Genomic DNA, 22,734 nt, shown 5'->3' on the forward strand with positions numbered 1-22,734 from the left:
GGGGAGGGGGGACCACAAGATAGGAGAAAGGATTAAGTCATCCCTCTCCCAGAGCTATGGCCTTGGCCCAAATTGCCCATAGGTGCTTTCAAATTTTACAAACAAACCAATAAGGGAGAGCCTTTTCACAGATCTCCTGTGCCATTTCCAGTTTGGTGTCTTGCATAGCTGTAGACTAGGTCAGAACACATACCAATTCCAGGTGCTATCAGCTGGCAACTGGCATTGCTCTATAACTGCATCACTAGGGTGAAAGCCCTATGTACTTGCATTGGAAATTTAGAATGGTAACCAGTTAATGTTAATACTCAAAGTGCTAATATATATATGATACAGGGTCATCAGACAAGGAGCCGGGCCAGGGTCAGAGCTAACCATTGCACCTGAGGCTGTTGGACAGGAACTCCTAGAGGAACCTCCTAAACCATTGGGGCCTATAGGGCCAGAGTTTGGACCTTCACAGGTACCTTTCCCCTGAGCCTGAAGAACCAGTTGCCTCCCACTGCATATCTCCCGTCCAGCAGTGCAAGGAGCATACCAGGAAGGAGGCTATGGAACGGAGGAAAAGTGCCCATCTTCAGGCCAGAGGGCGGGCCTTTAAAGGCTCTGGTTCTCTCAAGGGGGTGGAACTGGAAGGATGTAGCATGGAGACAGAGGCATAAAAGGCCTCTGTCTGCTCCCATTTTGCTTCACTGCCTTCTCGGTGGGATCCAGCATTGGACCAGAACATGACACTCACATGACCTTGGGTTATAATTCTTAAATTGTCTATTCATTTCTCAATATTAAACTGCATTGCTAAGTGAAATGCATTATACACACCACACACACACTTGTAAACATTTTCTAAGACTCTTCCTTGCAAAATTTAATTTTCAAGTTCCTCCTTGGTTAATACCATCGAATGATTCAGATATATCTTCTATATATCAACACAATGAGGGCTGAAAGAGTGGTGGGCTAGTGTGGGCGCAGCCTCAGCACTTATTCAAATGTAAGCAGTACATGTTGCATAGTCATCTTTGTTGACCTTCTCCTCGATGCATAAGCTTTCCATGTGCTGAGATATTTTAATGAGGAAAGTGCTGCAAAATGAATGATATCCCACATGATTTGAGATGGCACATGAGTGGAGAGCTTTGTGAATTGGCTCTGAGCCTTGTGTTGAAGTGAATTATTTTGTTCTTTCTGCTCTTGGGAACCTTCTAACCGGAATAAGTAGATATCTCTTCAGTGAAAACCAGTTGTATAGTTTGGGGAAGTCAGAATTTGGTGGGGGGCTGCAAAGAGGGCTTTATCTGTGGCAGCCACTAATTTGTGAAATTCTCTCCCTATGGAAGTACGTCTGGCACCTCTGCTATACAGTTTTCGGCAAATGCTAAAGACACACCTCTTTACCCTGGCCTTCAGCATTTGAGATGTATGTTTTTAGGATCCCCTTCCAATTCCTGTGGATGTAATGTTTTTAACTGTTTTTAATACTTTATTTTAAATTTCTGTAACCCACCCTGGGACCTACTGGTGAAGGGCAGGGAATAATAATAATTATATATATATATATATATATATATATATATATATATATATATATATATATATATATATATATATATATATATAAATTATTGTTATTATTATTATTCCCTGCCCTTATATAATGTAATCAGACACAGAGAAGAATGCCTAAAATGTTCCCTGTTCCAAATCTGATTATACTATGCTGTTAGTTCATTCATGTTCATTCATCATTGTTGACAACTGATTCCCACCACCACCACATGGCCTTTGCTGTCAATAAAGAGAGAATTTGGTAAAATTAAATATCCCATGTTATCCAATTAACTTGTGATAGCTCACACTCCAAAGACCAAAAATATCAGTAAAAACAAAGTAAAATTAAGATTAAATATTAACAACACAACTATGACCAGATATGAGAAATCATGGAGTAAATTGTATAAACTGTTTTACTTGTTTTTAACTGTATGATTAGATTGTTGTAACCTGCCTTGGGATGTTATGACAAAGGGTGAGTAAACATTCTTACATATAAAATACTAGTCAAACCCTAATCATAAAGCCGACCAGTACAAAGTACACTACTACTTTTGAAAACATCAGCTTAAAACCAGAGCAAAAAAAAATCCATGTCATAGTACTATACATTTAAAAAGATAGGCAGAATTAACATTGTATTTAGTGTGTTACCCATGTTTGCATTAAAAACCCATATTAGAACATTAATAATAATGAAACGTAATAATGGTATTAGATGCAGACTGCATAAGCCACTAGCAACATATGAGAGAACAAATCAGAGCTGGTATAGTAAATGAAAATGGGAATGGACTGCCTTCAAGTCAATTCTGACTTATGGCGACCCTTTGAATAGAGTTTTCATGGTAAGCGGTATTCAGAGGGGTTTTACCGTTGCCTCCCTCTGAGGCTGAGAGGCAGTGACTGGCCCAAGGTCACCCAGTCAGCTTCATGGCTGTGTGGGGATTTGAACCCTGGTCTCCCAGGTCATAGTCCAACACCTTAACCACTACGCCACACTGGTTCTCGGTGTAGTAAACATACCCTAATTTAGATCCATTGCTTGTGCAGCTACTCTTGCATATTTATCTTTCGAATTCCCTTCCCTATTCCAAGTACCCTGCAGGCCTTTTAATACACTGCCTGTTTCCCCAGCTTCTTTGACATCAGTCACTTTCTTTCCCAAACCAACCTGCTGGGTTGTTGATATTTTAACACCCGACATGGGATAGTTTGACCTCTATGGATACAGTTTCAAGTATACTGACATGTGATTTGTTATTTTTAATGCTTAGTTATTCTTGTGAGTGAGAGCCAGTGTGGCATAGTGGTTAAGGTGTTGGACTATGACCTGGGAGACCAGGGTTTGAATCCCCACAAAGCCATGAAGCTCACTGGATGACGCTTATCATGAAAACTCTATTCATAGGGTCGCCATAAGCTGGAATCAACTTGAAGGCAATCCATTTCCATTCTTGTACGACTTTGATCTCAGCTTGGTTGTTGGGAAACTAGTAAATATTAAATCAAATCAATATATCAAATCAAAATTCAGAGTATTTCCAGATTCTGTCTTTTCCCCCCAGTTCAAAAATCTCTGCAAGCATCTGTCTTCAGTGCAAAGTACTAAAAACCTTGCTTCCCCCCCCCATTTAGCACTTCAGTATGTAATAAACAAAGCAGATCTGCCACCTGCCACGCAGGCCTTAGAGTCAATTTTCCTCTTCAAGCTCTAGCACTTCTGTGCCTTTAGACAGCCTGGTTCCTGCCTACACCTCTGTTCATGCCCCTTCTCTTTGCTGATGAGGCACCTCTATAATTATCTGTCACTCCTAAGTTTGTATCTTCATCCAGTACACTTTCTGACTCTGCACATCTCTTCCTCTTCTTCTACTCAAATACACATTATTTTGATGCTAATCCTTTCTTAAACATTATCACAAGCATATAGGAAAAAAGGAGAAACTGAATACATAAACACCCCCCTATGGACAGAATGTCCACTCTGGACCCCCCCCCATGGGTTGCCAACCACTTTTTGGCCCGTGGGCATATTTGGATTTTTGGGTGAGTGCTATGGCCACCACCTTCTCTCCACTCTCCTTTGGATCAATGTCTTTTGCCACCGCCGCCAGCAGAAAGTATATGCACACACACTTCACTTTCTAAGAGATCTGGGTAAACGTCTGATCCCGTAGAATTAATCTGAGCCTTGAAAAACACTCAGCTCTTCCAGCTTCCTCCTTCAGCTCTATGTAATTCTCAAAGGAGAAAAAGGTAACTACTCTCACCTCATGACCAAGGGGCCAGTGGGTGAGTGTGTGTGTGTGTGTGGGGCGCTTAAAGGCTTTGTGTTGCCAGGGGAAGACCTCAAGGGTACCAGTGCACTTATGGGCACCACACTGGCAATACCTGTTGTACCCTACCTCAAGATGAATTTGTATTAATAGGGCTACTTTTAACAAGTATCTCAATTTGCACATATGCCATATTAACCCACACACAAAAACTACTGTATAATTTATCCATCCCAATTGGAACAAAGTTCCCATGACCTCAAACACACACCAAGCAGACCTCCCCAAACAACTCTTCCAAGACCAATTTAACTTTGAAGAGTTGAACTAGGAAAGAGGCAAAGACTTAAAAGAAACTGAATCATTTGGCAGACCAATGACAAAAGTAGGTTTCCTGCCAAAGGCATTGCCCTTTCAAGTAGAGTTGGAGAGAATAAAGGCATGAGAAGGAGAGTGGAAGATAGATGGGGCTTTCACTATTAATTTTTTTCTTCTCTTTTTCCTTTCTAGCATATCCCTTGAAGAAGGCAACAGTAAGTAGAGGAAGGCACTTTTTTGGTCTTTCCAGGAAAAGCAACCAGGGATAAACTCCTGGCGATAAATTATATGGCACCTTTGTACAATTGCCTCTTTGTCAGAAGGGATTTTTTTCTCCCAACATTTGTGGCCAGCTTTGGTTCTGCTCTGTTCACACCACTCCCTCTGCACAGAGGTAACGGCAAAGAAGATACAGGTCAATGCTCAGTGCAAGTCAAACTCTCCATGAGCCTGACCTGTATTTCCTCTTCCCCCAATTTCTCTTCCAATCAGGCACTGTCCCTAAGTGCAAACAGGTCCTATTAAACATTTTCCAGAACTCTTTACAAGGAAAACATTATTTTGATGGATGCTAGGACTGAAGAGAATAATTTCTAAGGACCAGAAAATAATGGAGCTTGTTCTCGTGGCTTTAAGAGATGCCGAGAGGCACCACGGAGGTTTGCTTCTCTGTAAATCAAAAACGCAGAAATCCAGAAAATGGAGTTAAACAATTGAACACCAGGAAGCAGGGAAATTGGGCTCTATTTAACTGCTGCTCTTGGTTACAGCCAACTTCAGGCTATTTGGAAAAACAGTACACATGACACATCACCGGCACAAATTTAACAGGGGAAAACAAAGAAACAACAGGGGTCATAATGGGAGTGAGAATGAGATAGAGGAAAAGCTAGGTCACCAGCCCCTACCAGAGAGCTAGCTCAATTATGATTGAACACTAATGAGATGTGCCATATAAAAAACTGCAGCTATGCAATTGCGACAGAATATTCCATAAACTGGAATGGATTGTCTTATAATAGGGAATAAACTGGTGATCAGTAGATGTGCTTTAAAAACAGCTTCAGGGCTAATCACTTTGGTGTTTTTTTTAACATAACACTCACTGTAAGCCATTAAATTAAGTGATGTATTACCCCAAAATTAATTGCAACAATGCACTTTTTCCAGGATCACTATTATTACTATTGTCATGCTAAGCATCAGGGTGTATATTCATCCAATCACCACTGATGTTGTTGCCAGTGATGCTTACATGTGATTTAGGAACTTCATAAAGACTGTAATGACACAACTGATGTCAAAAACCACTTCTGAGTGAACTCTTTGTCAGCAGAGGTAACTAGGGAAGAAAGGCAAGTGATCAATTATCAATTAGTCATGGATAATCTTATTTGAGGTAACAATAAGGAGTCTTTTAAAACCTTTAGATATTTTGTAAGAAGAGACACAGATTGGCAGTCAAAATACATACTCAAGCTGGGCAGGCATTAAATCAATTGAATGGACTCAGAAATAAGTGAAATGATCCAACTATGTCTATAAATCAAAGCAGATTTCACAAATGCAATTGAAAATACTTTTGAGCCTCTCTCACACTTTTGGTGTACATACGTGAAAAACAGAAACTAAGTTCTACATGCACTTCAGTTGGGTTTTTTTAACTGATTAATCAACATGCAAGAAGGTGGATTTAAAGTCGCATTTCAACCTTCCTGTGGTGTGTGTGTGTGATCAGTGAACAGCTGCACTCTATCTGAAGCACATATTCTGCTGGGAGGAAGGGAGGGATATAAATCAAATAATGAATAAATAAATAAAATCTTTATAGTCTTCCACCACACCGCCATTTCTTCCACATTTTAAACTCTCCTCCCTGTATGGAAATGTCTCTTCAGTCATTATTAACATAATTCACAGGTGCAGCTTTCTTGGCCATCTGTTGCTTGACCATATTCTTCACTGCCCACCTTCTCAGGAAAGATTCTCAGGAAAGATCAGGGAAAGCCTTGTTAATTTCACCATGCTGTTTTTTCTCTCTCCCTTAGAAGAGTATGCATGTGCATCAGCCCTGGTGCTTATGGTAATGCTTTGATGAAGCATCTATGAAATTGACAATGCCAGTTGATCATGTTCCTTCCAATAGGGAAGAGGAATTATGAAGTAAATGGAGGTTGAGTTTGCAGAAAGGAATTGCATAAGGATTGTCAACCTTTCATTAAACAGCAACATTCAGTATTGTTAGTTATAATTCTAAGGCCAGGACTATTAATGCAAACTGCTTTGCAATGGGGCAGTGAATCTTAACAGATGACAAAACTTCACTGGCATGAATTTGTTCACACACTGGCAATTCTAGTAATCTAAAACACTTGCAAGGTTAAGGCTTCAATCCTATACCCACTTACCTGGGACCAAACCTTGTTGAACTCAGTGGTACTTACTTCTGAGAAGACATGTCTAAGATTATACTGTAAATGAAGCAATTCCATTTCAAAATACAGAACCCACTTCACCCCCTCCTTCCTCTTACTCTGCTCCCAGCTGTCACAATCCAACACAGCGTCAGTTATGCTTATGCCCATTGATTTCAATGGATTTAAATAGGGCTTACACTGTGCTGGGTTATCATCCTTTCACATGCACTGGAACCATAAAAAAAAATACACTGTAGGGGGAGGGAACACACACACACACACCTGATTCATTGCAACCTTGACCCTCATGTATAAAATGGATCATTTCACCACTGCAGAAGAAAACGCTAAATATGGAGTCATCCACATTCAGACAAGCAAACAACTAGTACACCACTTTGAGCTTATCAAACAAACAAGCCCAGGAATTCCTGGGGTTACAATGGTAATAGAGGGGAATACACTTTAGTTTTCTTAATTTAAGAAACTCTCTTGTTCTACAGATGGAGAAGAGGGATTAAATTAATATCCCTAACACAGAATCTTTGGGCAGTACAGAGAACAAAATCCCACAGAAGACTGACGCCTAACATAACAGCCGTGTCAATGAACCAAAGATACTGCAAACTCAATGGTAAAAGCCGGACCGTTAGGCATATTAACTTCATGGACAACAGCTGCGATTAGTGTTCTTTGTCATGATCTGTGTGAAATGCAGACAGCCACTAAATACAGTATGCCAATTAATGCAGTGTGAGCATGCTGCATGCCAAAAGAACCCCAACTCAAAGGCTCCATCAGGTGAAGCCAGCAGCATACTTTTAAAGGCACGCATAAAGGAATCATTTATATTCCTGAAAAGATTTCCTTTAGTAATATTAAAGTAACAGCCACAGAAATGACAACAGAAAGGGGATTTAGTAAAGATTTTTGTTTCTCTAATCCTTTCAACTCCTGCATTTGGTAGGCACTTTCATTACAGGTTCATGATTTCCTCTGTAAAATTAGATTGTGTTAAGGACGTTATTTCTCTGGAGAGATGGGAGCAGGGTAATAAATCTGTTCCAGCACTGGTAAGTGACATAGTAACTGTACAAATATAATCGAGGTGGTAAAATGGGGAAGGAGTTTCAAACAACAGCCGCTTCCCTTTGTCACATGAATTAATAGTGGTGAAACTGTCTAGCCCAGTGAAATTATCTAGACCAACTGCAAGCAGCTTGTGGTCTAGCTATTTCACTCCTAAAATAAACTCCAATCTAAAACACTACATGAGCATGTGTGGATACACACCCACCTTTTAACATACTAGGAAAATAATAAATAAATAATATATTTTTTAAACTGTTCAAAAATGTCTGGACATAGGGTAAGGGAATTTGTTACTTATAATGGGCACTAAATATTCAATAGGCACTGTGACAGTCCCAATGAAATGTATGCACAGATATTGCAACAGTGCTGGTCATGCTTCTGGGGACTGTTTTGATTTTTCCAGTCTTTAGTTTGGTTTGAAGCACTACAAAAATTGCAAAAAATGGTCTGACCAACAGATAAAACAACAAACACTTGTATCACAGGCAATGGCAGTCTACAATCACATCTCCAAAGAGTCACCTTTGCATGGCCACAAGAGCCAAGTTTTCCTGCTTGTGTAAATCTTTTGCTCAGCAGAAAGAAAAAGTAATAAGTAAGAGCTTTAAAAACCCCTATGAAGACACAATGATATGGGATCTCAGGGAGGTATTTGTATTAGTAGAATCTATTGCAATCCATTCTGAAAGTATCATTAAGCTTCAAACGGTGTATCTTTCCAAAGCATTTCCTCCACCACATATCTGGCATTCTTGTCTGTTCTTATACTTAGTGTTTAAAATATACATATTTTTAAACAGAGCTGTAAGAGTACAGTAAGAAGTACATCTTGGTCAATTAAAGGAATATTTTCATATTTCAATATTCATACATAAAAACCAGTAAGAACACATTTTGTGATCCATAAAGACACAGCAACACAATAGTTTTAAATAAGTAAAACCCACAAACAAAATTTTCTGATAAACTAAAATATTTTCAGTAAATACATACAGACCATCATTTTTCTGTTTTTGCATTCCTTTCTCATGGTTGTCACCATCAAAAGCAGGTGTGAGGAACCTTTGTCCCTCCAGATGTTGCTGAACAACAACTCCTATCATACCTAACCATTGGCCATGCTTGCTGGGGCTGATGGGAGTCACTGAACAACATCTGGAGGGCCACAGGTTCCCCACCCCTGCTCAAAAGGAATGCAAGGAAAGCTAATTGTGAGAAACTCCTCAGACTTTTCTTGACCTCCTAGCAAGATTCAGCTGGTGGGAATTTTCAGTAATCCAGTCTCCCAAGCTTATTACAAGGGTGTCTTACCATTAACAATATATTTGTATACCTCTTTATATATCTGCAGTTTTTGTAAATGATAGTCTGTCTTTCCCATGTTTCCCTTCCCTTTCCTTTTTATTTTTTCCCTGGCATAGTATTATAATTTTAAAAAAACCACAGCTGTCAGCGAAGATACAATTTAAAAAATCTCCCGGACAACCTGTATTCTGAGATACAGGAAAGTATCAATACTGCCTCCTTTTCACAGCCTCAAACTGTGATAATTGCCTCCTTCTTGGGGGAGAAGCTGCTGAATTCGTACTGGGAAGATAAATATTACTTTTATTGAGGGGTGTATAAGACTCAGTGAGAGCCAGTGTGGCGTAGTGGTTATTCACATGAAGCTGGGTGACCTTGGGCCAGTCACAGTCTCCCAGCCTAACCTACCTCACAGGATAATTGTGAGGATGAAATGGGGAGGGAGGATAGCCAGGTACATCACCTTGACCTCCTTGGAAGAAAGGCAGGGTATAATCGTAAAAATAAATAAAGACTGAAAATATTTGTAAATATTGATTCATCAACACCAACCTTTTTGAACTAGTAACACCTTCCATTTAGAAATTATGGAAATTTTACACCAACTATTTTTATTCACTCCAGCTTCTGAGTCCAGTAGAGCGGTGGTTCCCAAACTTTTCATCCTATGGACCACTTGAAAATTGCTATAGGTCTTGGCAGACCACTTAATTATTTTTCTGCCTGTTGCAGCAATTGTAATTCCACAAAATTCAAACTGTAATACAATAAAATACAATGTAAGAAATAAAAGAAGCAGTAAAAATACAATTATTTTTGTAATGATGATATTGCAATGTGATAGATGTGTCATTTTCCACCTTCAACCATACATCCACAGACATTCCAGACCACCTAAATGAAGCTGCGGACCACTGGTTGTCCATGGACCACAGTTTGGGAGTCCCTGCCCTAGAGATAACACACTTTGTCAGTACACAAATCTGTAAAAACTAAAAATAAATGGTACAGAAATAATTTAGTTTCTTGGGGTTAGTAATACTGTCTCTAAAAAAAGGTATAATTATGAACTCAAATTGACCTGATAGTATCCTTTCCGAGTCAACAAAGTGGTTTAAGGATTTGAAAGGTCTGCTTCTTTTATACAGTACTAATAAACTATGTTCTTCAGTTCCCAGACAAAGATAATTTTCCATTACTTACATCCATACAATATAAGATCCAAACTCTAAATACAATTCAAAGTATGCATCTCCAGCCAGCCGGGGCCATCAAATTTGTTTGCCTATAACAGATCAAACAACCTCAACTTCTAAAGTAAACAACAATATTCTGTGAGAAAAAAGGGACAAATGGGAAATCAGAGGCCCAAAGAACTAGGAGATGTTTCATAGTATCACGCTGTCAGAAACCAAGATAAAAAGTAGAATCTAGGTATCACCAGCTCCTTGTTCTACACACTTTCATTTTTGAAGGGGTAAATTAAAAGGTTCCAATCAACATAAAGTTTCATTTAATTTTATTTGCTGCCTATTCCTACCTCTTATAAAGCCAGTCGCGTACATTGGGAAACTGATGACCTGGCATTCTTCACTTCAGAACCAACACACAACTGTTCTCTATTAGCTTCCTTTTGGTACCTGTCACAAGTACTTGCTGAAACAAATAGTTACACTGCCAAATTAACGTGTAGGTCATCTTTCTCCTTTGGCACCTGCAAAATATCTCAAGAGAGCTCCAAAAATTTGCAACCAATTTTGAGCACAGCTGGGCCTAAATTTCTGCAGTGGTTCACAAAGCAATAATGAATACTGCCTCCAAATAAGTGCAGAATTAAGTTTCTCTCAGTAGGAAGAGGGACTAACTATGAGGCATGCATTGGTTGCAAAAGGTCCCAGTCTATATAGTCTGGTTAAAAGGATTTTAACTTCTGCTTTGAACTTCTGCTTAAGACTTTAGAGAACCCTGCCAAAAAAATAGACAGTATTAGTATCATTCCTCTTTCAACAAGCCTTTTAAGTTGAGACCTTATCCCAGTCTGCGTCTGTGTTGGAATTGCTTTTTAATATGTTTTTAAACCTTTTCTTTAAAACAGAAAGTTTTTAACCTTTTTTTTTAAGATGTCTTGAAAGCTTTAAAAAAAATTTTTTTTAAGATGTTTTGTTTTAATGTATTTTAAAGTCTGTTTTTATTATGTTTTAAAGTGTTTTTAGTGCTTTTGTTTGCTACCGTGGGCTCCTACTGGGAGGAAGGGTAGGATATAAATCAAATAATAAATAAATAAATTATAAGGCAGTGTTATATATACGCATGCAATAAAATGTAGCAAAGTATCCTCACTTTCTAACTGGAATACTCCTTTTCAGAATTCTTGTCAACCAGTCATGCCTTCCGCCAGGATACTCCATTCCATTCATATACACAGATTTCCTTTTCAAACTAACACACATCATGCTACAGAGCATGTTCAGTCCTCATTGGGCTGTGTTTTGGTGGGTGCCCCCTTGCTTTGGAGTTTTTTTTAAAGGGTTTCTTTGTACTTCTACAAATGTCAGCCTTTCCTGTGGCACACCAATAGCTTCCTCTCTGATTTCAATGGCCTTGTTTTGGTTCCAAACTTTGTGAGTCTATTATTAGAGGAAGTGATATATAATATAGATTGATATGGGGACACATACATACACACATATTAAGAATACCAGTTCCTAATATTCTTTCATTTCCAAGTAGACTCCTTTTACTTTCTTCCACACAAATGAATAACTGTCATTAATTCCTATGAGGAACTGTAAAGGTTACTCTGAGGGACAACATTGAACAGAATATAAAATGTGGCCTCGACACCAGACAGTGGGTGGTGCTGGCCTTCACTGACCTTTCCACCCGCAAGTCCTTCAAACATACAAACCTTCCCTCCATACATGTCTCATCTATCATAATGATGGGAGATTCTGCAAGTATGTTCAGATTACTGAGGGGTTAGAAAACAAGAAGAAAAACTGCCAGAACAGAGGATGCAACTTCCAGGAGTGCTTAAGTTCAAGCATCTCTTTTTAAAACTTGATCACAGAGCACCAACTTCTCTCTACTAACACTACCTGTTAAATTAAGGTCAAAGGGCAGTTTAAAGTTTTTGACAGGATGTAACAGTGTGTATGCTATTCTGTTTTAATGACTGCTATATTTAACTATGGGGCATACTGGCTGCCAAGGGTATGAAAGCTTTGAAAACTTCAATAAATATTTTTTAAAATATCTGAATGCTTATGAACAAGCATTCACCACCAGTCTGAGATCTGTTGCATGAAACCTAAATCTTCTCATAGATACTGGCAGCACTAGCGTGACATTGTGTAAAACCTGCAAACAGAAACAGAGACAGCAGATATTTGAAATTCACCCCAACATACACACACCTCACAAAAGTCCAGCCTTACAGTAAGTCTCATAGACTTCAATAGGGCTTACTCACAAATAAGTGTGCCCAAAATCAGAACATTATTTATTTATTTATTTATTTATTATACTTGTATACCACCCCATAGCCGAAGCTCTCTGGGCGGTTTACAGTAACTAAAAACAAATACAATTTAAGATACATCTTTTAAAAAACAATTTAAAACACAATTTAAAAATTTAAAACAATATAAAACACATGCTAAAATGCCTGCGAAAAGAGGAAAGTCTTGACCTGGCGCCAAAAAGATTACAGTGTTGGCGCCAGGCACACCTCGTCAAAAATATCATTCCATAATTTGGGGGCCACCACTGAGAAGGCCATCTCCCTTGTTGCCATTCCCTCGGAGTAGGCACCCAGAGGACGGCCTTTGATCTTGAACGTAGTATACGGGTGGGTATATAAGGGAGTTTCTCATCTAAAATAATTCACTTATATCCTTCATTCTATTAACTTTTTATGCACATTGTCTTGAAAAATACTAAGATGACAAACACATTGGAGCTATTATTTACTAAAAACAAAGAGGCATTGGCTTTGCAAGTATACTGAACTAATACTAAAATTAAGCATAAATTCCAGTGCTCTCACACAGAGAGAAAATAGTGTTGGGATGGAGCCTCAGTCATAGATGTTGCTTTTCCTGAGTCAACCTGACATAAAATGCCTCCTGCAGAAATCAACACACTGCCACTTACAAGCAAGCATGACAAATGACCTACTCTTTACAGCAAACCATCCCCCACACAGTCATTAACTGCCAGGTCACATTAACTAGAAGCACCTGGGTAAGAGCCAAAATAAAATTCCACCCAGTCCTCTAGCTAAGCAACGGTCTAAATTCTTCCTCCACACTCTCACAGAACTGGGTACAGAAAATTAAACTCCTCCACTTAGCAATAAAAAAATTAAGGTTCTGCCTGCTCTATCCAACATTTTCAGACTATCACTACTGCAACCGGAGATGTGTGTGTGTGCACTGGTGTGTGCAGACAGCATTCTGACCAGAAAGGAACTCTTTAAACTATAAACACAACCTCATTGTGCCCCAAGGCCAACGCTTGTGAGAATAATGGGAGTCAATACTCCTAAAGCTGAAACTTCCTGCAACTTCAAATCGGCATCTGGAGAGGCAGGTGGATGAAATTATGGCATCAGCCAAAAGAAAAGGACAAACATCACAGTAAGATGCATTTCTGCCATTCTTCTTACTTCCTACTATAGAAAATGTCAAGTTATTCATCACCATTTGGGTAACTTTTTCCCCAATGATGTCAACCTATTCATAAACAGAGCAACCTCCCCAAGAACACTATGCTATTACTCTCTTGCTGTTTATTTAGCACCAGCAATACACTCAGCACCAATCAAAACTGCTAACCACACCACATTTTCTACATCAAAGGTTCAAATACAGCACTGCAAAACAATTAGAGGTACAGTTTTCTTGTAAAGAAGAGGCAATGGGGTGAGAATCAGGGAAAGGTTGGTGTTTTCTTGTTCAGTTTGTTCCCTAGTCCCAATGTCTTGGCATTTATGTTGGGTGCAGTAGCCCTTCTTTCAGAAATTTTAAGAAAAGCAGTCCCAAGACCACCAGGATCTGAAAAGGGAAAGAGTAAAAGGGAATCAAAAATTCCACCCAATCAGAGCTGTACCTTTAAGGGGCTTGTCTAATAGGAAGAGCAGCTGCATTCCTGTTGAGGAAGGGCTGCTGTCCCAACATGCAAGGCAGGCTAGAAATAACCTGCACAGATACAACCTTCCAGCACTGAATATAACAATGCCACAGTCTCTCATTCACCCACACCAGGGGAAAAAAACAAAGAGAGAGAGAAGGGGGGGAGTGGAATACAAAGGGACAAATTTATTAGATCAACTTCAGAGAGGAGGAGGTGGGCGGATATCTGCATCAAAAGAAAAGGCTGCCTTTGGGGGTGCGGGGAGAACAAACAAGTTTCAATGAAAGAAGTCAGATCCCTTTGCTGTGGCTTTGCAGAGATCCGGTTTGGTTGCAAGAGGAAAGCTTTGAAGGCTATGATAGGAAAGCTGATCAATGGCCGGGACAGACCTACCCGATATATTACGATCTCAGAAAACTGAGAAAAAGAATCCGCGAAGAACGAGGCGCATGTGTGACCGATGGGACAAAGACAATGCCAAGTAGGGAAGAAGAAGAAAGCAGGTAGTTAGCACGGAGGGATGCCCTGCGTGCTGGCGCCAGAAACACTCAAGCACCTCTCGCAAATTAGCAAAGCCGCTGTCGCCGCTCCACCCTGCTGCACGAGCAGGGTGAGGGCTTAATTTGAGCCAGAGTTCAACAGGGTTGAACCTCCTCCCCACAACCAGGCCAGGATCTGTGTGCGGGGTGGGGGTTAGGAATCAGTCCTAGAGTAGCAGTAATTAACACCTGAGCATGTGCAACGTGCTCTTCCCCCACTTCCCAGCGAATAAATGCAACTACGTCCGACACACAACTCTCCGAAACATGAATGGCATCACTTCCAGTTTTAGAAACAAAGGGAGGGGAGGTGGGAGAAGAAGAGAGGAGGCTATATGGGCATCTCCGGCCCACGAGCGATCCGACGGCCACGAGGGCAAAGGCGAGGGGCAGCAAGTAGCTGAGTGGCCCCCAGCAACGCAATCCTAAACAAGCTTGTTCAGAATTAAGTCCTACTTTGTTCGGCGGGATTTGTTCCCAGGTGAGCGCGCAGAGGGTTGTAGCTCTAGCAAAGAGAGTCAAGGCTAAAAAGCAGGCGCATTCCCAACTGCTCACGGGGGACGATAAAAAGCCACTGCACGATTCCGGGGTTCCCAACCAGGGCTTTATGCGATCCTGAAAACGGTTGTGTCGGCTCAGGCCAGCAAAGAAGACATGAAGCGAGACGCGTGCGCCTCTGAGCATGGGCTGAGCACCTTTGGGGCAGCCTTGGGCACCTTCGACCTGCCCCACCACTGCAAGACTTCCCGCATGCTAAAGGCAAACTGCGTAAGAAGAGAGGAAACGCGGGGTTTTCCGTCTGCCCTGCTCCGCGGCCCCAGCTTGTTCACCCCTCCGCCTGATCAGTGCAAGGCGGCTGGAAACAGAGCGGGAAAGGGGGAGTCTCCTCAGAAGCGCTTACCTCCCCCGTAGAAAAGGGCTCCCAGCAGCAGCAGAAGCAGCAACAAGGGCTGAGGCGGGCGAACGCCCCCGGGCCGCCTCATGGTGGCGACCCCTGCCGCAGTTCCTCCAGCCCCTGCACGACGCAGCTTCTCTCTTTCCCCTTTTTGGCAGCGACTACCAGAAAGTTGAGTTCTCCGGGTCGTCTCGCTGTACCACGGCGGCGCCCGCTGTTCTCTGTTCCCTCCTCCTCCTCCTCCTCCTGCGGTGCCGGCGGGCGACCACCCTCGGACCCGCCGCCACCAGGCGCCAAGGACTGGCCGGCGTGCCTCACGGCGCGTCTGAGCTCTGGCTGGAGCCGCAGCGACTGCTTCCCTCAACCCCGCGCCAACGTCTCTCTACGCACCGCAGAAGCGCGACGGCAAGAACGGGGCTCACTCCGGCTCCCTGCTCCCCCTGCCCGCCCCCGGCCCTGCCCTCGGAGGCGGAGTTCCGACGGGTCAACCTCCGCCCTCACTTCTCGCCTGCAGCTGCTGCTGCTACGCAGCCGGGCACGCTTCCCAAAGTTTCCCAGAGGGAGAAGTCGAAGGCACCAGATCAACCTGACGCCGCGTCTTCCTGCCCTCAGCAACGTTACGTTCCACATACAAAGCTGCCGTATACTGTACTGAAGCACCAGCCTCGTTTACTCACTGCCTGGCAGCGGCTCTCCAGGGTTTGAAGCAGGGTAGGGATCTCTCCCAGTCCCAGAAGAGGGATCAATGGAGATGGCAGGGACTGAACCTGGGACCTTCAACATGCGAAGCAGATGGCCTGCCACTGAGTTATGGCCCTTCAAATCACCGCCACCACAAGGCCATGCCACACCCGCACCAATTAGGAACCCAGAATATTTTTACCACAAAGGAAGGGTTCTCCGGTTCACCAGTAGTGTGCAAATTCAAAAGTGCAGTGTCTCTTCCTTATTGTCACAGCCACACACCCTCACTCCTTTTTTACTCCTTGGTTGGGAATGAAATCCTTCTTGATCCACAGCAACAGAAATCCTTAGCAGTAAATAAGCATGGAAGGGGAGAGTGTTTGCAATAGAAAAGAGTCTATCCCTGTGGGTGACACTCTGATAGGAGCTCCAATCAGCAGGAAAGGACAGGGAAGCATGTTAGTAGACTCTTCTCAGTGGCTAATACACTTCCCTTTCATGCTGATAGGCTCATTGGATGCTGGAGACGCTGGTACACTGCTGGGACCCTGCTCCCAAAAAAGTAAGAGGTCTAAGAGTACCCAAGACCTCAGAGGACTATAACCCTGCCAGATACACAGGAACATAGTAGCAAATTCAGAAGTGCAGGGTCCCTTCATGATAGTGACATCACACCCCCTCACAACCACACCTCCTCACTTGCATATTTGCTGTCTGTCACCATCTCTGCACTCTTCAGTCCTTTCCACATGCACCTTCTCCCACAATAACAGATGTCCCTAGGAACCAATCAGCATGAAAGGCAACTGTGTTGGCAACTGAGAAGAGTCTTCTCAGTAGCTGATTCACTTCCTTTCACTCTGATTGGCTCCAATCTGCAGGAAAGGTCATGGGAGCATATTAGAAGATTCTTCTCAGTGGCTAATACACTCCACTTTAATGTTGATTGGCTTGTAGAACACTGGAGATACAGGAACCCTGTTGGGACCCTGTTCCCCAAAAGGTAAGGGGTCTAAGACCCCCTGAGACCCCAGATGACAACGCCCCTGCAGATAGATCACTCCATTCAATATACAAGTATCTATTGAATATGTATACTCATCATGTTTATTTTTGGTACATTGTTGTATGCATTTGTTACTTCATCAAAATGGGAAAGAGGTATACTTTTTTAAAGCTCATTCAGTGAAGCGCCTTTGAATGTCAGTGAGCTATATGCAATGGAGGCTTTGCGCTAACAGAAAGACAGGGCACCTGATTTTCACCATTTTCCCCCACCCACTGAATGCTCTCCAGAATGGTACAGGATACAAAGGGCAGCAGCAGATAGAAGGATCAGCAAAAAAAAACCCAGCTGATAAAAGCACTCCCCATTAGTGCAAAGCCACCATTGCATATTAGTAAGTGGGCAAAAAAGAGAGAGATACAAATCAAATAAACTATCAGTCGCCTTCTAACAACAACAAAAATCTTGTTGAATTCAAAACACTATCTCCCCGTTCTAGCCCCCAATTAACTGTCTGTGCACAAGGATCTGTGAAATACTGTTTCCTCAAAATATTATAACACATCCTTCCTGGACTGCCTTCAAGTCAATTCCGACTTATGGCGACCCTATCAATAGGGCTTTCATGGTAAGCGGTATTCAGAAGGGGGATTTACCATTGCCTTCCTCTGAGGCTGAGAGGCAGTGACTGGCCCAAGGTCATCCAGTGAGCTTCATGGCTGTGTGGGGATTCGAACCCTGGTCTCCCAGGTCGTAGTCCAACACCTTAACCACTACACCACACTGGCTCTCCGTTATAACACATACAGTGCAATATTTTGTGACATTTTGGGTGGTCCTAATAAATGTATTGCTCAGTTGTAGGTTTTGGTCTTTCTTTGTTTCTTTCTTATGGAATAACATGGCTGCCTTTGCTTTTTAAATACAATGCAAAGAACCATGAGATGAGGAGGAAAGGGCAGTAGTGGGTGCAGGCCAAATTTTTTAAAAGGTTAAATGTTCACAGACTTTTGACTTTTTCAGTCACTCTTCCAGACCACTAATCCATCTGCTGGAACCCTCTTAGCAAACCTCTGAACATTCATGTTTTTCTCTAATGCTAGGTCAGTTATCCTAAAAATAATCATTCTAGCAGGGTCGGACCAACTTTAGGCAGCGTGAGGCAGCCTCCTCGGGCAAGAGATAGTAGGGAATGTTGAGGGGTTGGAGGGCATACATCTGTGTGCTTTGCAGCCTGCCTCGTGTCCCCTAAGCTAGCCTGTTGTCCTTAGGTGCAGGAGAGGATGTTGTCCCACCAGCATTGAAGTAAGATCAACCGCTAGTCTGGTTGATTTTTAGACACAGAATGGGTAGGTTGCCATCTTGTCCTTCATCTCAGGTAGCAAAATGTCAGGGTGAGCCCTGCGTTCAAGATTTGATTGTGGAAGACCTGACCTAAGTTGGTCAGGCACTAGCGGTTAGTGAGGTAGGGCAGCGCTGCTTACCTGACTTCCTGTCACTGCCATCACTGTGACATATTGGGAGAGCAAAGCAAAAGGGCGAGGTGGTGGTGAGATCAGGACAGTGCAAACACATGACAGAACAACCCCCTGTGCATTTGCACTGCCCCAGACTCACTGCTGCCTCGCCCCTCACCTTTTAGGTATGTCACAGCAAGGGTGGTGATGGGAGTTCAGGTAAGAAGCCCCATCCACCAATCTCTACTGCTGGCTGAGTGAAGCATTGTTCCAGAGCATAGGCAGAGTGGGCAGTGGACAAACCTCTCCTAATTTCAATGTCAATGCATGCTTACTCCATGTAACACAGTGGGACATCCTTCTGAGCAGGGGTGTAGTTGTCTGGGGTCTCAAGGGGTCCTAGAGCAGGGTCCCAGTCAGGTCCCTATGTCTCCAGCATCCTATGAGGCAATCAGCATGAAAGGGGTGTGTGTTGGCCATTATGTGCTTCTATGTCCTTTCTTGCTAATTGGAGCTAATCAGAGTGAAAGGATGTGAGTCAGCCACAGAGAAGACTCTTCTCAGTAGCTAACACACTCTAACACACTCCCCTTTCATGCTGATTAGCTCCTAGAGACGTTTGTTGTTCTGGAAGAAGTCATGCCGGGGAAAGACTGAGGAGTGTGGAGATGTCAACAGAGAGCAAACAAGCGAGTTAGGGGATGTGGCTGTGAGGGGGTGTGGTGTGACTATCATAAAGGGTCCCTGCACTTCTGAATTTGTCACTACACTACTGCTTCTGAGTAAACATTCATAGGAATGTATTGTGTGGGTGTCTTTCCCATTCACTTCTGTAAGAAATTACAGATCTTTCCAAAATACTGGATAGATGTATCAGTAGGATGTGATCAACTCTGAACTCTTCCTTTTTATTATTTAAAATGTATTAATGTTGTCAAACCGGTAACAAGTAGTACCCTCTTTCAAAGCTCTTCCCACTCCTCACACACCTACTGGAGGCTCCAATGTTAGTGGGTCAGTGAATCCACTCCAGGTTTTAGTCTGAACTTTCAAGGAGCTGTCCAGGGTGTTTCAGCACATTGGACAGCTCCTTGAAAGTTCAGAGCAACACCCACAGCAGATTCACTGCCCTGGTGACATTGGAGCCACCAGCCTCCTCTAAGCATCCCCCTTTCAACTGTTCTCTACCCCAACTCCTTAGGAAGTGTATGTGTGGGAGAACAGAAAGGGGGCGGGGAAGAGAGAATTAAGGCAAAAAGCAATAGAGGGGAAGATAAGTTAGTGTGAATCCTTAGTAAATAAGTGAAGGTGAATCATTTGTTTAGACGGACCTAAAGGAAAATATACGTTATCAAGACATAAAGTTCAAGGAACATGTGCTGGTATCATGACCCCAATATCCAGCAGCGATTTGAATGTGGAGTCGGAGGCTTCAGAGGCACCAGGTGGGGAGCTAGGACAGGACTCAGAGCTGACTGCTGAAGACAGGGAGACTATTGCACCTGAAGCTGTTGTATAGAACCTCCCAGACTACCTGGGCCTATAGGGCCAGAGCTCAGACCCTCAGGGTGTCCTCCTGAAGAACCAGATACCTCCCACCTCATATCACCAGTCTGGCAGTGCAGGGAGTGCACTAGGTGGGAGGCTATGGAATAGAGAAGGAGCGCCAGTGTTCAGGCCAGAGGGTTGGCCCTTTTACTCTCTGAGGTTCTCTTGGGGTGGAGCATGGAGGAGATAGTCTGGAGAGAAAGCTTAAAAGGCCTCAATCTGCTCCCAACTTTGGTCAGAGCAAATTGCTCATTCGGAGCTGTCTGTAGGCCAAGCTCTGCCTCTTTCTCCACGAGATCCAGCATAGGACCAGAGCATGACAACCAGATACTAAGATAATTCTTATTTGCATCATGCTGGTTAAAGCTTTAATGCTACCTTGTGGGGGGAGGGCTAATTGGCCCAAAAGTTAACAGTGCATCCTTTAATACACTTAGCTACTAGAAACACTAGTCTTGTTCCAATAGCCATATTAAGGCAATACCTGTATTAGGCAAACCAAAGTGTGACAACCAAAGAAGCTTGTAGCACCTTGAGGATAAATACACATTATGCCATAAGCTTTTGAAGATTACAGTCCACTTCATGAGATGCATGATGTGTTATTCTGAGTTGCAGGTATGTTGGTGAGGATGATCTGTACACAGTGAGGTCAGAAGGCAATGAAATGCAGAAAAGTACAGGCAGTGATTATGAACAGTAGCCATTTACCAAAACAAAAATCACCAGTTGCTGATAACATAGACATCCTGGCATTGGCAAGCCAATTAATATAATGTAGGTTAATAAAAATCCACTGACCTGCTTCAGTCCACTGTTGAATCCTCCTTCAATCAATCTCCCAGCCAGAAGCAAGTGAAGGGCTATAAACTGAAATAAGTTAGTATAATAATAATAAGCAGATAAACATACAAAATGTAATATACAACCCAACTCTGGAATGCCCTCTTCTTTCAGGTCCAAGTGCACCAACACTGATAGAGTTTTGATGCCAGGTAAAAGCCTGGCTATTCTCACAAGCATTTGACTATAGTGGTGTCTGTTGCCTGGCTGATGTTATGTTGATAGTATATTATCTGTTTTAATTTGTTGTATTTAAATTAAATGTTGTTTTGTTATATTTTAATAGTGCTTCTTGTTCTGGCATTGTGTGAGCAATGAAGAGTAGGCTATAAATTAGTTAAATAAATACAATAATAAGCTTACAAAATAAAATACAGTATCATTTACAGTGTCATACTATTTAAATTCATATGCAAACAAACAGAAAAAAAGTTGCTTATCCTTAACAAAATGCAAAAGTTCAGAAAAAAAAGAGTCAAGGATAAATAATACATGAATAGACCCATTCCAATCTTGTTTCAGGTTTGACCATGAACCAAATTAGCCTTGGGAGCCCTGATGGATGGCCCTTATTAAGAACAGGACAACGGGAGTGCAATCTTGCTCCTTCTTCTCTGTCTCCCTGCAGCTTTTGGTATCCTTCTGGACTAGCTCCATGGGATGGGTTTTGGGAGCACTAAGTGACTCTGATCCTACCTACATGGCCAAGCACAGAAAGTAGTATTTGGAAAGTGCTTTTGAAGCCCTGACAGTGCTATGGAGTGCCACAGGGCATTATTTTATCCCCAATGCTGTTTAATATCTATATGAAGCCATTGGGGGTGGTCATTAGGAGATATGCAGCAAAGTGCCATCAGTATGCTGATGACACTCAGCTCTGTTTCTCCATGCAATATGAATCAGGAGATGCTATGCAGACCCTGAACTAATGCCTGGATGCAGTGTTAGACTGCATGAGGGAGGTAAAACTGAGCTTGAATCCTGGCAAGACAGAGGCTCTGTGAGTGAGTGATTCCCATGTACGTGAAAGTGGCCAATTGTCTGCCCTGTATGAGATTGCATTCTCTCTGAAGGAGCAGGTATACAGTCTGGGATGCTTCTGGGTCTAGCTTTGTCACAGGAGGCCCAGGTAGCCTCAGCGGCTAGGAGTGCTTTTTATCAGCTTTAACTAGCAGGACCAGCTTTAACTAGCAGGACAGCTGTGACCATTCCTGAAGCAGGATAGCTTGATCACAGTAGTCCTGACATTGGTAACTTAATGACTACAAAGCATTCTTTGTGGGGTTTCTGTTGCGGTTGATCTGGAAATTGCTGTTAGTGGAGAATGCTGCAGCACCATGATTGCTCTCAAGGACTGAGGTCCTATCAGCGTATTACATCTCTACTCAAACATTTTATATACCCAGTTGATCACTGCATTCTGCAGGTGAGGGCATCCTGCAGATACCATCTTATCAGGAGATCCATTCCACACAACACAGAAAGCGGACCTTTAGTGTTGTTGCACCGTTGTTGTTGTTGTTGTTATGTGCCTTCAAGTAGATTTCTACTTATGGCGACCCTATGAATCAGTGACCTCCAATAGCATCTGTTATAAACCACCTTGTTCAGATCTTGTAAGTTCAGGTCTGTGGCTTTCTTTATGGAATCGATCCATC

General features: G+C 42.4%; 1 protein-coding gene across 6 annotated transcripts in view; it reads right to left on the minus strand.

The window, feature by feature from the left end:
- LRP4 (LDL receptor related protein 4) overlaps positions 1 to 16,078 on the minus strand; it is a 157,321-nt gene extending 141,243 nt beyond the window's left edge. For 3 of the 6 annotated variants that reach the window (XM_061610921.1, XM_061610917.1, XM_061610916.1), the window contains exon 1: positions 15,545 to 16,076. In XM_061610921.1, coding sequence (XP_061466905.1) covers positions 15,545 to 15,626 — 82 coding nt within the window. In that variant the 5' untranslated portion in view covers positions 15,627 to 16,076. Of the gene's footprint in view, positions 1 to 9,520; positions 9,593 to 15,544 lie in introns of those variants that run through there. The other 3 variants (XM_061610918.1, XM_061610920.1, XM_061610922.1) reach the window with 3 other exon arrangements.
- Positions 16,079 to 22,734: the final 6,656 nt, after the last annotated feature.

The sequence above is a fragment of the Rhineura floridana genome, chromosome 2 (assembly GCF_030035675.1).
Source record: "Rhineura floridana isolate rRhiFlo1 chromosome 2, rRhiFlo1.hap2, whole genome shotgun sequence".
Lineage (NCBI taxonomy): Eukaryota > Metazoa > Chordata > Lepidosauria > Squamata > Rhineuridae > Rhineura > Rhineura floridana.